Consider the following 16,132-nt stretch of genomic DNA (forward strand, 5'->3'; position numbering starts at 1 on the left):
GGCGCAGCCTCGGATCTTCAGCCCCCACCCCAGCCGACCTCGGCGCGTTCCTCGTTCCCCGGCGACAGTGGCGTCACTTCCGGCGGCGTTGCTTAGCAACCACGCGGCGTGGGAAACATTCAGCTGGCTAGAGTCCGCCCCGCTCGACACTAACAGTCGCCTTTGCAGCTCTGGGAGCGGCGTGGGCAACTCGTCAGAGATGCTGGTGCGTTTTGGACGGCGCTGTGGACGAGTGAAGGAAAGCACAGGTGAGCGGGAGTGGCTCATTCCAGCGCCGGGATGGTTTCTGCCTCTGTTTCTCCCCCGCACCCCCAGCACGAGAGGAGAGGCTAGGATACCAGTCTTTTGAAATGGGTTCCAGCAGGTGGAAAGCAGCAGCAGTTAGCACCGTTGGGCTCTGTGGAGTTAGCCCGTTTTACCCTCAGGTGAATGGACGGAAGAGGGAAAGATGAAGTGAGGGTGGGATACAGTTCATAGAAGTAGGTGTGGAGAAAAGACAGGAAACTAGAGACCCCCCAGCTGACCAGCTGGTCAGATCCTCAGCCGTTCGCAGTTCCCAGTCTAGTGTTTGCTGAACTCCCGCGCACCAAAGCGTTGTTATTCATGGAGTGAATTGAAATCTTTTGAAAAGATCGATGGCCTTTAGCGTCTTAACTCGACTGTAGAACTGCGGAGGGCTTTTTACTAAAGTCTCTGAAGAAAATGTCTCAATTCTCTCCACTCTGTAGTAAAGGTAAGATCTCTCCCAAAGTCAAATGCCTTGACAGAGTGTAAAAACATAATGCTACATACAGCACTGTGCTTCAGATGACCTGTTAGAAGCATGTTGGTTTTGTAATGGATATAGACTAGTGGGGCTTCTAAAGAATTTTCCCAGTTCCAACTACAACGGTTTCCTAGGTCTGTAAATTCTCAATAAATATTATTGTCATAATGACAACTAAAACCTTGGGGATTTGGACTGTCATCATGTCTTTGCCTAGGATTTTTTTATCAATAGCACCCCCCTTGCACCTGATTCAGGGAGAGCCAGCCATTCTCACTAGTAGGCAGTTGTGCAAAATAGGCCTTATTAAGTAGCAGCAGAGTACTGTCATGTCAAAGGAGAAAGTACCCAAGAGGCAACTATTGAAAAGCGCACATATTCACTTTATCTGCTGCACTGTACCAAATCACTTAAGATTTGCCTAGATGTTAATGTTTTGTGACAACTGGCACAAAATTTTCTATTTGAGCCTCACTGCTAAATTATAATCTCCATTTGGAGGACGGTGAAATGGAAGAGGGTTTCAGACATGTAAACAACTATATGTTAAAAATGATGGTTATATAAAGATTTAGGGGATCTGGCATTGTGGCATAGTAGGTAAAACCCCCACCTGTGATGCCAGGATTCCATATGGGCAACGGTTTTGAGTCCCGTCTGCTCCACTTCCTATCCAGCTCCCTGCTAATGTGCCTGGGAAACTAGCAGAAGATGGCCCAAGGGCTTGGGCCCCTGCACTCATGTGGGAAAACTGGAAGAGGCTCCTGACTCCTGGCTTTGGCCTGGCCCAGTGCTGGCCATTGCAGCCATTTGGAGAGTGAACCAGTGGATGGAAGATTCTCTCTCTCTCTCTCTCTCTCTCTCTCTCTCTGTAACTCTTTCAAATAAATTAATTTTAAAAAGATACATCAGTTGGATGTCTTCATTCCACTTCCCCCCCACCAAAAAAAATTTTTTTAATAGGGTGACATCAGCCAGAATTGTGGAATAAGGATCCCTGAAAATCCTTTTGTTCTTAAAATCAGCAAGAACACTGGCAACTTTTCCCAAACTCTGGTTGTTATCCAAAGGTTTATGATAATCCAAGGAGTCTTTATCCAAGAAATACAGCTGGTAACAACAGTGAGGTTTTCAATATGCTGCCTGCTTGTGTGCCTGGGAAAGCAGCGGAGGATGGCCCAGGTACTTGGGCCCCGCACCAACAAGGGAAACCTGGATGCGGCTCCTGGCTTCAGCCTGTCCCAGCCCTGGCTGTTGTGGCCACTTGGGGAGTGAATCAGTGGATAGAAGATCTCTCTCTCTCTCTCTCTCTCTTTTTTTTTTAAAGATTTATTTATTTATTTGAAAGTCGGAATTACACAGAGAGAGGAGGAGAGAGAGAGAGGTCTTCCATCCGCTGGTTCACTCCCCAGTTGGCTACAATGGCCGGAGCTGTGCCGATCCGAAGCCAAGAGCCAGGAGCTTCTTCCTGGTCTTCCATGTGGGTGCGGGGGCCCAAGCACTTGGGCCATGTTCTACTGCTCTTCCAGGCCACAGCAGAGAGCTAGATCCGAAGTGGAGCAGGCGAGACTAGAACCAGCGCCCATATGGGATGCCGGCGCTTCAGGCCAGGGCATTAACCCACTGCACCACAGTGCTGGCCCTGAGGATCTCGCTCACACACTCTCTCTCTCTCTGTCTCTGTCTCTCTATGTATATCTGCTTTTGAAATAAATAAATATTTGAAAGAAAAAAGAAAGACACCACTTGGGATATTCATGTCCTATATTGGAATGCCTGAGTTCAAGTCCCAGTTCTGCATCTGATTCCAGCTTCCAACTGATGCAAACCTGGGAGGCAGCAGGTAAGGGATCCAGTGCATGGGTCCCTGCCAGTCGTGTGGGACACATGGGAGACCCAAACTGAGTTCTAGGTTTTGGCTTTGACTTGGTCCATCCCTGGCTATTCTGGGCACTTGGCAAGTGATCCAGTAGCTGGAAGATCTCTGTTTATTTCTGTCTCTGTCTCTCTGCTTTTCAAAGAAGTAAATGAGATAGAACAGGTGAACAGTAACCAAAGAGAGATGAAGTGACTATACTAAGATCAGACAAAATAAACTTCAAGATAAATATTGTTAGAGAAAAAGAAGAACATTTAATGCTGCTAAAACAATCAATTCAGTGAAGAAGATTAATAATTAAAAACTCCAAAAACCAAAAAAAAAAAATACACCTGACAACAGACCCCAAAATACATGAAGCAAAAATTGACAGCACTGAGGGGAGAATTAGACAGTGCAATAATAATAGTAGGAGACTTCAACACCCCATTTTCAATAATGCATAGAACAGTGAAACAGAAGATCAGCAAGGAAATTAAAGATTTGAAAACAGTATAAACCAAAAAAATCTAGCAGACGTCTGTAAAATACTACAGGAGCAGAATATATATTCCTTTCAAATGTACATGAAACATTCTTCAAGAACTACCATATGGGCCACAAATCAATCCTTTATAAATTTATAAGCATAGAAGTATAAAAATACAAAAGTAAGAAGTTTATGGAAAATGGAATTCAATGGTAATTACTTTGGTTGTAAAAAATTTGAAACCCATGCATATTTTTTTCATAATATGAGTTTCAATGAACTTTTGAAGACCCTGAATATTTTCTTTAACTACAATGTAATGAAATTGGAGATTTGTAACAAAGAAATTTGGGGAATTCACAATTATTTGGAAATAAAGCAACATCCTTCTACATAAAAAGTGTGTTGAGGGAAACTAGAAAGTACTTTGAGATAAAACAATTTATGGGTTAAATATATTCTTGTATATATACTTCTTAACTTATAATAGAGTTATATTCCATCTATGGGCTATAAACTCACCGTAAGTTGAAAATATTGTAAGTTGAAAGTGTATTTAATTCACCTAACATACCAAACATCATAGCTTAGCAATACAGTACACAGTGTATTATTGGTTGTTTATCTTTGTGATTTTGTGGCTGACTGGGAGGTGAGGCTTCTCCTATTGGACCACATTTCACTAGGCTGGGAAAAGATAAACTTCAAGTATGGTTTCTACTGATTGCTATTGCTTGTGTACCATCATAACGCTGAAAAATTTGAGTTGGACCGTCATAAGTCAGGTATCATCTGTATATGAGGGGGAGAGAGAAAGGGAGAGATTTATTTAGATGAATGATTCATATGATAGTGGGAATTGGAAGTTCAAAATTTATCCCGCATGTGAGCGGGTTGGAGATTCAGGTGACGGTTAGTATTTTGGTGTTGAGTCTGAAGGCTGGAAACACAACATTTCTTTTTTTTTTTTAAGTAATGCATGCAAATCATTTAATGCAGTCTGTAGTATATAAACCAAGGATGAAAGATAATAACTTCAAAACAATAAACATTAAACATGACAGAAAGCACAGGCAAGTAATTAGGCACATAAAGTTGTAGCATTAGTAGAAGTCTCATCTTAGAAATATTTGGGCATTTTTCATCAGAAATTGAAGAACTTTTAAATGTATTTCAGCTTAATGACATCTTTATTTTTTTTTTTATTACATTTCGTAGCTATAACTTTAGGAAAGTGATGATTATTCCCACCATACCTGCCTTCTCTTCTTCCTCCTCCCTCTCCTATTCCCATTCTTATTTTTTACTGAGATCTATTTTCAATTAACTTTATACATATATGATTTTTTTTTTACAGGCGGAGTGGACAGTGAGAGAGAAAGACAGAGAGAAAGGTCTTCCTTTGCTGTTGGTTCACCCTCCAATGGCCGCCGCGGCCGGCGCGCTGCAGCCGGCGCACCGCGCTGATCAGATGCCAGGAGCCAGGTACTTATCCTGGTCTCCCATGGGGTGCAGGGCCCATACACTTGGGCCATCCTCCACTGCACTCCCTGGCCACAGCAGAGAGCTGGCCTGGAAGAGAGGCAACCGGGACAGAATCCGGCACCCCGACTGGGACTAGAACCCGGTGTGCCAGTGCCGCAAGGCAGAGGATTAGCCTAGTGAGCCGCGGCGCTGGTTTACATATATGATTAACTCTGTGTTAAGAGTTCAACAGATAGAGCCGGCGCCGTGGCTCAATAGGCTAATCCTCCACCTTGCGGCGCCGGCACACCGGGTTCTAGTCCCGGTTGGGGCGCCGGATTCTGTCCCGGTTGCCCCTCTTCCAGGCCAGCTCTCTGCTATGGCCAGGGAGTGCAGTGGAGGATGGCCCAGGTGCTTGGGCCCTGCACCCCATGGGAGACCAGGAAAAGCACCTGGCTCCTGGCTCCTGCCAGGATCAGCGCGGTGCGCCGGCTGCAGCGGCGGCCATTGGAGGGTGAACCAACGGCAAAAGGAAGACCTTTCTCTCTCTGTCTCTCTCTCACTGTCCACTCTGCCTGTTAAAAAAAAAAAAAAAAAAAAAAAAAAAGAGTTCAACAGATAGTCTGAAAAAAAAATTGTTCCTCAGCAGTTGAGACAAGGACTGTTCAAAGCCATTGCTCTCAAAGTGTCAGTTTCCCTTATATAGATTGCCTTCTAGATGCTCTACTAGTTAGCACAGGTCAGGGAGAACATATGGTATTTGTCCTTTTGGGACTGGCTGAATTCACTCAGCATAATGTTTTCCAGATTCCTCTATTTTGTTGCAAATGACTGGATTTCAGTGTTTTTGACTGCTGTATGGTATTCTATAGAGTACATGTCCCATAATTTCTTTATCCAGTCTGTCCATCCTCTGGTTCACTCCCCAGATGGCTGCAACAGCTGGAGCTATGCCAATGCTAAGCCAGGAGCCAGGAGCTTCCTCTGGGTCTCCCACAAAGGTGCAGGAGCCCAAGCACTTGGGCCATCTTCTACTGCTTTCCCAGGCCATAGCAGAGAGTTGGGAAGAAAAATGGAGAAGCCGGGTCTCGAACCAGCACCCATATAGGATGCTGTCACTGCAGGAGGCGGTTTTACCCACTACGCCACAATGCCAGCTCCTAAACTTTCCTCTTAATACTGCTGTTGCTGTATCCCATAGATTTTGAGATGTTGTGTTGTCATCTTCATTTGTTTCCAGAAATTTTTTGATTTCTCTTTTGATTTCTTCTATGACCCACAGTTCATTTAGGAGCATGTTGTTCAATCTCCATGTGTTTGCACATATTCTAGAGATTTATGAGATGCTGATTTCCAGCTTCATTCCATTGTGGTCTGAGAAGATGCTTGGTATGATTTCCAGGTTTTTGATTTTGCTAAGACTTGCTTTATGGCCTATGAAAAGTTTTGTAGATATCTGTTAGGTACATTTGGTCTATAGTGTCAATTTTATTGTTTCCTTGCCGATTTGCTGTCTGGTTGATCTGTCTATTGCTGAAAGTGGGGTATTAAAGTCCCTCATTACTATTAAATCCCTTAACATTTCTTTTAAATTGTTAGATGCCCTGTAATTAGGTACATATACATTTATAATCGTTATATCTTCTTGTTGAATTGATCCCTGAATCATTGCATAATGCCATTCTTTGTCTCTTTTAACAGTTTTAGTGTTAAAGTTTGTTTTGTCTGATATTAGGATGGCTATACCAGCTCTTTTTTGGTTTCTGTTAGTGTGGAATATCTTTCCATCCTTTTACTTTCAGTCTGTGTGCATCTTTGTTGGTGAGATATGTTTCTTGGAAGCAGCAAATAGATGGGTTTTGTTTTTTAATCCATTCAATCAGTCTGTCTTTTAACTGGAGAATTGAGGCCATTTACATTCAGAGTGACTATTGATAAGTAATGATTTGCCCTGCCATTTTTTCCATAAATATTCCTATTTTTTATTATGCATTTCCTTTGTACTTTTACTGGGTGATTTTCTTCCTTTACCTTCTTTCGTAGTGGTGACCATGTTTCTGTGTACAGCAGATACTTAAGCATCTTTTCAAGGCTAGACAGGTGGTATCAAATTCTTTCAATTTCTTTTTGTTATGGAAGGTCTTTATTTCACTTTCATAAATGAGAGCTTTGCAGGGTACAGTACTTTGGGTTGACAGTTTTTTTATCTTAAGACTTGGAATATATCTCATCATTCTCTTGTAGCCTGTAGGGTTTCTGATGAGAAGTCCTCTATGAGTCTAATTGAAGATCCTCTGAAAGATAATCTGGCGTTTCTCTCATGCACATTTTAGAATTTTTTCTTTATGTTTTACTGTGGAGAGTTTGATTACAATGTGTTGTGGTGAAGACTTTCTCTGGTCATGTCTGTTAGAAGTTCTATATTTCCTGTAGTTGGATGTCCTTTTTTTCTCCAGATTAGGGACGTTTTCTGTTATTATTTCACTAAAAAGGTCGTCTTCTTCTTCTTTCTTCTCTTTTCTTTTCTTTTCTTTTTTTGACAGGCAGAGTGGACAGTGAGAGAGAGAGACAGAGAGAAAGGTCTTCCTTTTGCCGTTGGTTCACCTTCCAATGGCTGCCGTGGCTGGCGCACCGTGCCCCAACCGGGACTAGAACCTGGTGTGCTGGCGCCGCAAGGCGGAGGATTAGCCTAGTGAGCCGCGGCGCCGGCCTAAAAAGGTCTTCTAATCCTTTCTCTCTTTCCATGCCTTTAGGAAATCCTAGAACCTGTATGTTGGGTCGTTTGATAGTATCTTGTAGATCCCCAACAATATTTTTTAGTTTTGTAATTTTTCCTCTCATTGTTCTTGATTTGACTGCCTTTCTGTGACTCTGCCTTTCTAATAAATAAATAAATTTTAAAAAACAAAGAAACGCAGAGTCACAGAGAGGCAGAGACAGAGGTGGAGGTGGAGATGGAGGTGGGGAGAGAGAGAGAGGGAGGGAGGGTGGGAGGGAGGGGACTTCCTTCCCTGATTCACTCTCCAAATAGCTGCAACAGCGGGAGCTAGGCTGGATCAGCCAGGAAGGCCTTGAGCTTTTCAGAAAGTGAGCATCATGATAATGTGTCAGGGATTGCCACGTGGATTTTAAAGACAGTTCACTCTCACAAGGACACCTGGCAAGAGCTTCTCCACTTCTGAACCTGTCAGTGTGCCTGGGAAATCATCAGAAGCTGGCCCAGTACTTGTGTCTCTGCCACCCATGTGGGAGACCAGTCTAGAGTTCCTGGCTCCTGACTTTGGCTTGGATCAGCCCTGGCCCCTGTGGTCATTTGTGAGTGAACCAGGCAGTGGAAGATTCTCTAAGATTCTCTCTGTATCTTTATCTCTGTATCTGCCTTTCAAATTTATTTATTTTGTTTGAAAGGCAGAGTTACAGAGAGGCAGAGGGAGAGAGAGAGAGAGAGACAGACAGGCAGGGAGGTAACTTCAATCCACTGATTCACACTCCAGATGGCCAAAACAGCTGGAACTGGGCCCATCTGAAGCCAGGAGCCAAGAGCTTCTTCCAGGTCTCTCATGTGGGTACAAGGGCCCAAGCACTTGGGCCATCTTCTGCTGCTTTCCCAGGCCATTAGCAGAGAACTGGATCAGAAGTGGAGCAGCAAGGTCTGGAACCAGCACCCATATGGGATGCTGGGACTCCAGTTGGTAGCTTTACTTGCTATGCCACAGCACCAGCCCCTGCAATTTCTTTTGCTATCAATAAAAGCCATGTTAACCATTTTTAAGTTTTCAGCAGCCTCCAGATCAATGTCAGTAAACTTTTGAAAGCCTTAAAAGTTCTCCCTTAGTAGGAGGAAGGATCCTCATCTGGCCTTTGCTCACTTCTTATTTGTTTTTTTAAATTATTTATTTGAAAATCAGAGTTACAGGGCCAGCACCGTGGCTCACTTGGTTAATCCTCTGCCTGTGGCGCCGGCACCCAATATGGGTACTGGATTCTAGTCCCGGTTGTTCCTCTTCCAGTCCAGCTCTCTGCTGTGGCCTGGGAGAGCAGTGGAGGATGGCCCAAGTGCTTGGGCGCCTGCACCCACGTGGGAGACCAGGAAGAAGCACCTGGCTCCTGGCTTCGGATCAGCGTAGCTCTGGCCGTAACAGCAATTTGGGGGGTGAACCAGTGGAAGGAAGACCTTTCTCTCTGTCTCTCTCTCTCTCTCTCTCACTCTCACTGTCTAACTCTATCTGTCAAATAAATTAAAAAAAAAAAAAAAAAACACCTCTCCAGCCACACCTCCAAGCACCATACTAGGATTAATTTTAAAAGAAAGAAAGAAAGAAAGTTACAGAGAGAGAGGCTAGAAACAGAGATCTTGGAACTTTCCCAACAGTTCCAAGGCCAGGGCTGGGCTAGGCTGAAACCAGTAGCCAGGAGCTTCATCTGGGTCTCCAAAGTGGATGCAGGGGCCCAGTGTAAAGTACTGTTTGAGTACTAGTTATAGCATTAATTCACATTGAACAACACATTAAGGACAGAGATCCTACATGAGGCGTAAGTGCACAGTGACCTCTGTTGTTGACTTAACAAATTGACACTCTTGTTATGGCATCAGTAATCACCCTAGGCTCTTGTCATGAGCTGTCAAGGCTATGGAAGCCCCCTGAGTTCACTGACTCTGATCATATTTAGACAAGGTCATAGTCAAAGTGGAAGTTCTCTCCTCCCTTCAGAGAAAGTTACCTCCTTCTTTGATGGCCCGTTCTTTCTACTGGGATCTCACTCACAGAGATCTTTCATTTAGGTCTTTTATTTTTCAGCATATACTTTAACCATGCTTTACACACATTGCAAGTTCAAAGATGGCTGCCGAAACATCATCTGGGGTGTGTCATTTAACATGTAACCAGGTAACTCTCTGGTCAGCCTGATTCAGTCTGTGCATACTCTAGTCACAATTTAGGCTGCACCTGGTTCTGTCTGGTTTTTCTGGGGACCTAAAAGATAGCTTAGCAGACTTTTTAACAAAGACAATTTTTATGGGATAGCAAATTGCCATGCAACAGGTGGCAACTGAATGGTAACTGTTCTTAAGATAACAAGATACATTAAACACTTGATGCAAGTTTCAGGTGTCATGCCAATATAGACATTTCCGAGAAAAAAAAGTCCCCTAAATTCTTCTTGAAAAATTTTAATGATCATTTTTTAAAATTTATTAGGAATGAGAAACTTTGAAGAAGATCGAATTCCCTATCCACCTCTTCTACCTAGCAAAGTAGATCTCCGACAGGTAACCATAATTCCACACGATGAGTGGAGAAGGATTCAAGATAGCCTTGACAGTTTGACAAGAGAAGCAGCGTCTCTTCGTGCAGAAAGGAAGGCAAAGAAAGAAATGCATTTGCGATCCCAAGAAGTAGTGAAACACTGGACTAATACATATGCAGTAAGTATCAATCATCCAGGAAGATGCTTGCATGGACTAATTATTCTTGTTTCTTATTACTCTCTTATACTTCTTTTATAAATATTTTAGTGTATAAAACTTCATAAAATACATCAAAACAACATTTTCAATGGCTTATTTAGGTGTGACATCATAATATGAATATATTTATATAATTGATAAGTGTGGACATCATTACAATTAAGATAATAAGCAGAGGCAGGTGGTTAGTCTAATGGTTAAGATACAGTTAAGATGTCCATGTCCCACATTGGAGTACCTGAGTTCATTACCTTCCGTGGCTCTTGACACCAGCTTCATGCTGATATAGACCCTGGGAGATAGTAATGATCATTCCAATTGATTCTTGTCCCTCATGGAGGAGACCTGGATTGAGTTCTTGGCTCCTGGCTTTGGTCTGGCATATCCCCTGCCATTGGGGCATTTGGGGAGTGAACCAGTACAAGAGAACTAAGTTTTCTCATGCCTCATTTTTTCCCTCTTAGTCCTTCTTGCCTTTCCTCTTCACCCCTAGGCAACAACTGATCTACTTTCTATTATAATAGATTTAATTCAGAACTTTATAGATTTAATTCAGTTACTTTGAGATTCATTCATGTTACATGTATCAATTATTCACCTATTTTCATTGCTAAATAGTATTACATTGTATGATATACTACAATATAATATTTATCTGGTCACTTACTAGTGGTTTGACATCAAATGTTAATATTAGAATTCTTTCAATTTTTTGGCTATTACAAATAAAGTTGTGGGCCGTCACTGCGGCTCAATAGGCTAATCCTCTGCCTTGCGGCACTGGCACACCAGGTTCTAGTCCCAGTCGGGGTGCTGGATTCTGTCCCGGTTGCCCCTCTTCCAGGCCAGCTCTCTGCTGTGGCCAGGGAGTGCAGTGGAGGGTGGCCCAAGTGCTTGGGCCCTGCACCCGCATGGGAGACCAGGAGAAGCATCTGGCTCCTGGCTTCGGATCAGCGCAGTGCCCCGGTCACAGCGTGCGGGCCACGGAGGCCATTGAGGGGTGAACCAATGGCAAAAGGAAGACCTTTCTCTCTCTCTCTCTCACTGTCCACTCTGCCTGTCAAAAAAAAATAATAAAGTTGTGAATATTCATGTTTATGTGTGGACATATGCTTTCATTTCTCTTGGATAAGTATCTTGGTGTTAAATGACTAAATCACATTGTAGGTATATATGTAACTTTCTATGAAGCTTCCAAATTGTTGTCCAAAGCAGTTGTAGTTTGACATCTCACCAGAAGTATTTGAGAATTCTGTTTACTTTCTTGCCAATAGTAGTTCTGGTCAGTCTTTAAATTACAGACATATTAATAGGTGTGACATATCTCATAGTTTTAATTTGAAGTCAACTCTGACAAATGATGTTGAAACTCTTTTCATAAATTTATTTTATATTGTATATCTTCTTTGGTGAAATATCCAAATCTTTTGCTGTTTTAAAATTAGGTTTGTGTGTGTGTGTTTTTTTTAAAGATTTATTTTTTTATTTGGAGTTACATAGAGAGTGTGGGGTGGAGGGGATATACAGAGAGAAATCCTCCATTCTCTGGTTCACTCCCTAAATGGCCCCAACAGCCAGAGCTGAGCCGATCCAAAGCAAGGAGCCAGGAGCCAGGAGCTTCTTCCTTGTATTCCACATGAGTGCAGAGGCCCAAGCACGTGGGCCATATTCTGCTGCTTTCCCAGGTGCATTAGCAGAGAACTGGACTGGAAGTAGAGAAGGTGGGACTCAAACCAGTGCCCATATGGGATGCCGACGCTGCAGGGGGTGGCTTTACCCATTATGCTACAGTGACAGCCCCAGGTTTGTTTTATTATTACTGAGTTTAGAGAATTTTCGGAATATATTCTGAATACAGATACTTTTTTAGATATTTGATTTGAAAATATTTTTCCCTGTGTCTTGACTTATCATTCATTTAATTACCTTATCTTTTGAAGAGCAGAATTTTCAAGTGTAGGTTTTTTTTAAACTAAACTTAAGACTTTATTTCCTTACTCATTTTTTAAAAAATTATTTATTTTCATTTTATTTGAAAGATACACACACATGTGTACACACAGACAATGAGACAGACAGACTGAGCTCTTCCATTTGATGGTTTACGCCCCAAATGCCTGCAACAGTCAGGGATGGGCTAGGCCAAACCCAGGAGCCTGGAACTCCGTTTGGGTCTCCTGCATATGTGTTAGGAAACCAAGTATTTGAGCCATAACCTGATGCCTTCTGGGGTGTGCATTAACAGGAAGCTGGATGGAGAGCAGAGCCATGACTCAAACCCAGCTAACTCTAATAAGGAATGCAGGAATCCTAGATGGCAACTTAAGAGCTATATCAAATGCCTGCCCTAACACCTTACTTTGTCTTTTGTAGAGCAAATTTTAAGCTTGAATTTAGTTTAATTTTTTTTTTCAGGGCATTGTGGCATTTTGGTCAAGCCTCCACTTTTGATGCCAGCATCTCATATGGGCACCCGTTTGAGACCCAGCTGCTGCACTTTGCATCCAGCTCCTGTTGGTGTGCCTTGGAAGGCAGCAGAAATTGGCCCAAGTGTTTGGGGTCCTGCAGCCACGTGGGAGACCTGGAGGAAGCTCCTGGCTTGTGGCTTTGGCCTGGCCCTGGCTGTTGCTGACATTTGGGAAGTGAACCAGGGGATGAAGCGCTCTCTATTTCTCGCTATCTCCCTCTTCCTCTCTCTGTAACTCTGCCTTTCAAATAAAAAAGAAAGAAAGAAAAAAGTTTTCTTTTTTTTTTTTTTTTTTTTTTTTTTGACAGGCAGAGTGGACAGTGAGAGAGAGAGACAGAGAGAAAGGTCTTCCTTTGCCGTTGGTTCACCCTCCAATGGCCGCCGCGGCCAGCGCGCTGCGGCCGGCGCACCGCGCTGATCCGATGGCAGGAGCCAGGAGCCAGGTGCTTTTCCTGGTCTCCCATGGGGTGCAGGGCCCAAGCACCTGGGCCATCCTCCACTGCACTCCCTGGCCACAGCAGAGGGCTGGCCTGGAAGAGGGGTAACTGGGACAGAATCCGGCGCCCCGACCGGGACTAGAACCCGGTGTGCCGGCGCCGCTAGGCGGAGGATTAGCCTAGTGAGCCACGGCACCGGCCTTAGAAAAAAGTTTTCTTGCACGAATCATTCTTTAAAGGCTTTTCACAATCCAGGGTCACAAAGATTTTCTAAAAGTTTTAAAATTTTAGGTTCAATATATAGGCTTTTCAACCATGTATAGGTCATTACTTTATATGCAATGAGGTATTGATTGAATTTTTTATTTTGCATGAGAAAATATAATTGCCCTGGTATAATTTGTTGAAAAGAGTATTTTTTAATATAAAATTATTTTATTTTAAAAATTATACATATTTGTTGCATACAGTGTGATAATATACCTATATAACTTATATAATTATGTGTATATATATATATAATATACAGCAACATATAGTATACCTATACAGCATATAATAATCAAATCAGGGTGATTAGAATTTCCTTCTCTTTAAACACTTATTATTTTGTTGTATTAGGAAACTACTAACACCTCTCTTCTAGTTCTTCATGAAGTGTGTAATAAATTGTAAACCATAGTAACCCTATCATGCTGTAGATCGTTAGTACTTATTCCTCCTAATTGTATTTTAGTACCCATCATCCAACTCCCATACTCCTCAGTCCACTACATTTCCTAGCCTCTGGTGACCACTATTCTACTCTCTACTTCTGTGAAATCAACTTTTTTTAAAAAAAGATTTATTTCTTTGAGAGGCAGAGTTAGAGAGAGAGAGAATAGAGAGAATGAGACAGAGAGAAAGAGAGGGAGAGATCTTCCCATGTACTGTTTCACTCCCCAAATGGCCACAACAGCCAGGTCTGGGCCAGCCTGAAGCCAGAATCCTGGAATTCCATCTGAGTCTCCCACATGGCTGCAGGTGCCCAAGCACTTGGGCCAACATTTGCTACTTTCCCAGCGTATTAGCTGGGAGCTGGATCAGAAGTGGAGCAGCCAGGACTCATATGGGATGTCAGCATCACAGGCAGGGACTTAATCCACTGTGCCACATGTCAGCCCCAAAATCAACTTTTTTTTTTGTAAGATTTATTTATTTATTTGAAAGTCAGAGTTACACAGAGAGAGGAGAGGTAGAGGGAGAGAGAAGTCTTCCATCTGATGGTTCACTCCCCAATTGGCCGCAACGGCTGGAGCTTCGCAGATATGAAGCTGGGAGCCACTAAGAAGTACAGAGGCCCAAAGACTTGGGCCATCTTCTACTGCTTTCCCAGGCCGTAGCAGAGAGCTGGATCGGAAGTGGAGCAGCTGGGTCTTGAACTGGCACCCATATGGGATGCCGGCACTTCAAACCAGGGTGTTAACCCACTGCGCCACAGCACCGGCCCCCCAAAAATCAACTTTTTAAGCTCAATATGAGTGAGAACACTCATTATTTGTCTTTCTGTGTCTGCCATATTCCAGTAATGTCCTCCTGATCTATCCATGGTGCTGCAAATGACAGAATTTCATACTTTCCGTGTCTGAAAAATATTCCACATTTTCTATACCCATTCATCTGGCAATAGAAACCTCAGCTGATTCCATATCTTAGTTATTGTGAATAGTGCTGCAGTAAATGTTGTTGTGCAGATATCTCTGATATACTGATATCCCAGTAGTGGGATAGCTAGATCATTGTTAGTTATATTGTTTCCCATAATGGTAGTTCTATTTTTTAGTTTTCCATATTTTTAGTACTAGTTTATATTTCACCAGGAGAGTATAAGTGTTCCCCTTCATTGCATCCTTGCCAGCATTTTTTTTAGAGTAGCCATCTTAATTGGAGTAAGATAATATCTCATTGCAGTCTTTCTGTGTTGATTTAGTATCCTACAAACTTCCTGAATTTAAAAAATCAGTTCCAACAGTTTTTTTGTTGGAGTCTTCAGGTTTTTCTATATGTAAAATCACATTGAGAAGAATATTCTGATGTGTGTGTAAAATACACACACATATATATGCAGAAGAAAATTCTGGACCATTATTCTGTTTCATTTATCTATTCATCTATCTTTACTCAATAGCATACTATCTTGATAACTTTAAATTTAATAATAAATCTTAACAATCAGGTAGTATCAATTTTTAAAATTTGTTCTTTTTCAAAATTGTTTTGGCTATCTAGATCTGTTGCATTTATTAATTTTAATTTTATTTTTTTACTTATTTTTATTTGAAAGGTAGAAGCAGAGAGAAACAGAGACAGACAGTACAAAATTTCCCATTTGTTCTTCAGATGCCTGCAATAGCTAGGGTCAGGTCAGGCCAAAGCCACGCTCCAAGAACTCAATCTCTGTCACTCAAGTGAATAGCAGGGACTCAAGTACTTAAGCCATTACTTGCTGCCTCGCAGGCTGCAATCTATCAGAAAGCTAGAATCTGAATCAGAGTGAAGACTGAAACTAACTCAGGCACTCTGATCTGGAATGCAGGAGTCCCAGGTGACATCTCCATTCCTTATGTATTTTAAGATCACTTTATCAGTTCCAATCAAAAAGTTAGCTGGGATTTTGATTCGGAATGTGTTGAATCTTTAGATCTATATGGAGAGAATTTCATCTTGATAATGTTCTCTCTTTCTCCATTTACTTAGATCTTAATTTTTTAAAGATTTACTTATTTATTTGAAAGGCAAATAGAGAGGAAAGGAGGAGAGAAGGAGAGCGGGAGAGGAGGAAGCAGGGGTGTTAATCTTCTGTGTGCTGGCTCACTCCGCAAATGGCCATAATGGCCAAGGCTAGTTCAGGCAGAAGCCAGGAGTCCAGAGCTCCATCTGGATCTCCCACGTCGGTGCAAGGGGCCCAAGTGGGCTGTCTTCCACTGCCTTCCAAGGTATGTTAGCAGGGAGCTGGGTCAGAAGTGGAGCAGGTGGGACTGGAACAAGTGTTGCAATATGGGATACTGATGTCTCAGCAGCTTAGCCCACTATGCCACAACGCCAGACCCAGATCTTAATTTCTGTCAGTAATATTTTGTTATACATTTCTGTGTGTAGGGCATATATATATCTTTTGTCAGATTTCTCCCTAAGTGTTTC

General features: G+C 42.4%; 2 protein-coding genes across 4 annotated transcripts in view; one reads left to right on the forward strand and one right to left on the reverse strand.

Annotated features, from left to right (window-relative positions):
• Positions 1-16,132, reverse strand: part of SSB (small RNA binding exonuclease protection factor La) — a 161,265-nt gene that overhangs the window by 94,486 nt on the left and 50,647 nt on the right. The window lies entirely within an intron of this gene.
• The window catches only part of CFAP210 (cilia and flagella associated protein 210), a 61,726-nt gene continuing 45,595 nt past the window's right edge, over positions 2-16,132 (forward strand). The window contains exons 1-2 of one of the 3 annotated variants that reach the window (XM_008258719.5): positions 2-248; positions 9,780-10,006. In XM_008258719.5, coding sequence (XP_008256941.1) covers positions 200-248; positions 9,780-10,006 — 276 coding nt within the window. In that variant the 5' untranslated portion in view covers positions 2-199. The remainder of the gene's footprint in view (positions 249-9,779; positions 10,007-16,132) is intronic. The other 2 variants (XM_089328221.1, XM_089328222.1) reach the window with 2 other exon arrangements.

This window comes from Oryctolagus cuniculus, chromosome 3 (genome assembly GCF_051225735.1).
Source record: "Oryctolagus cuniculus isolate XC-2025 breed Fujian yellow rabbit chromosome 3, ASM5122573v1, whole genome shotgun sequence".
In the NCBI taxonomy this organism is placed as follows: domain Eukaryota; kingdom Metazoa; phylum Chordata; class Mammalia; order Lagomorpha; family Leporidae; genus Oryctolagus; species Oryctolagus cuniculus.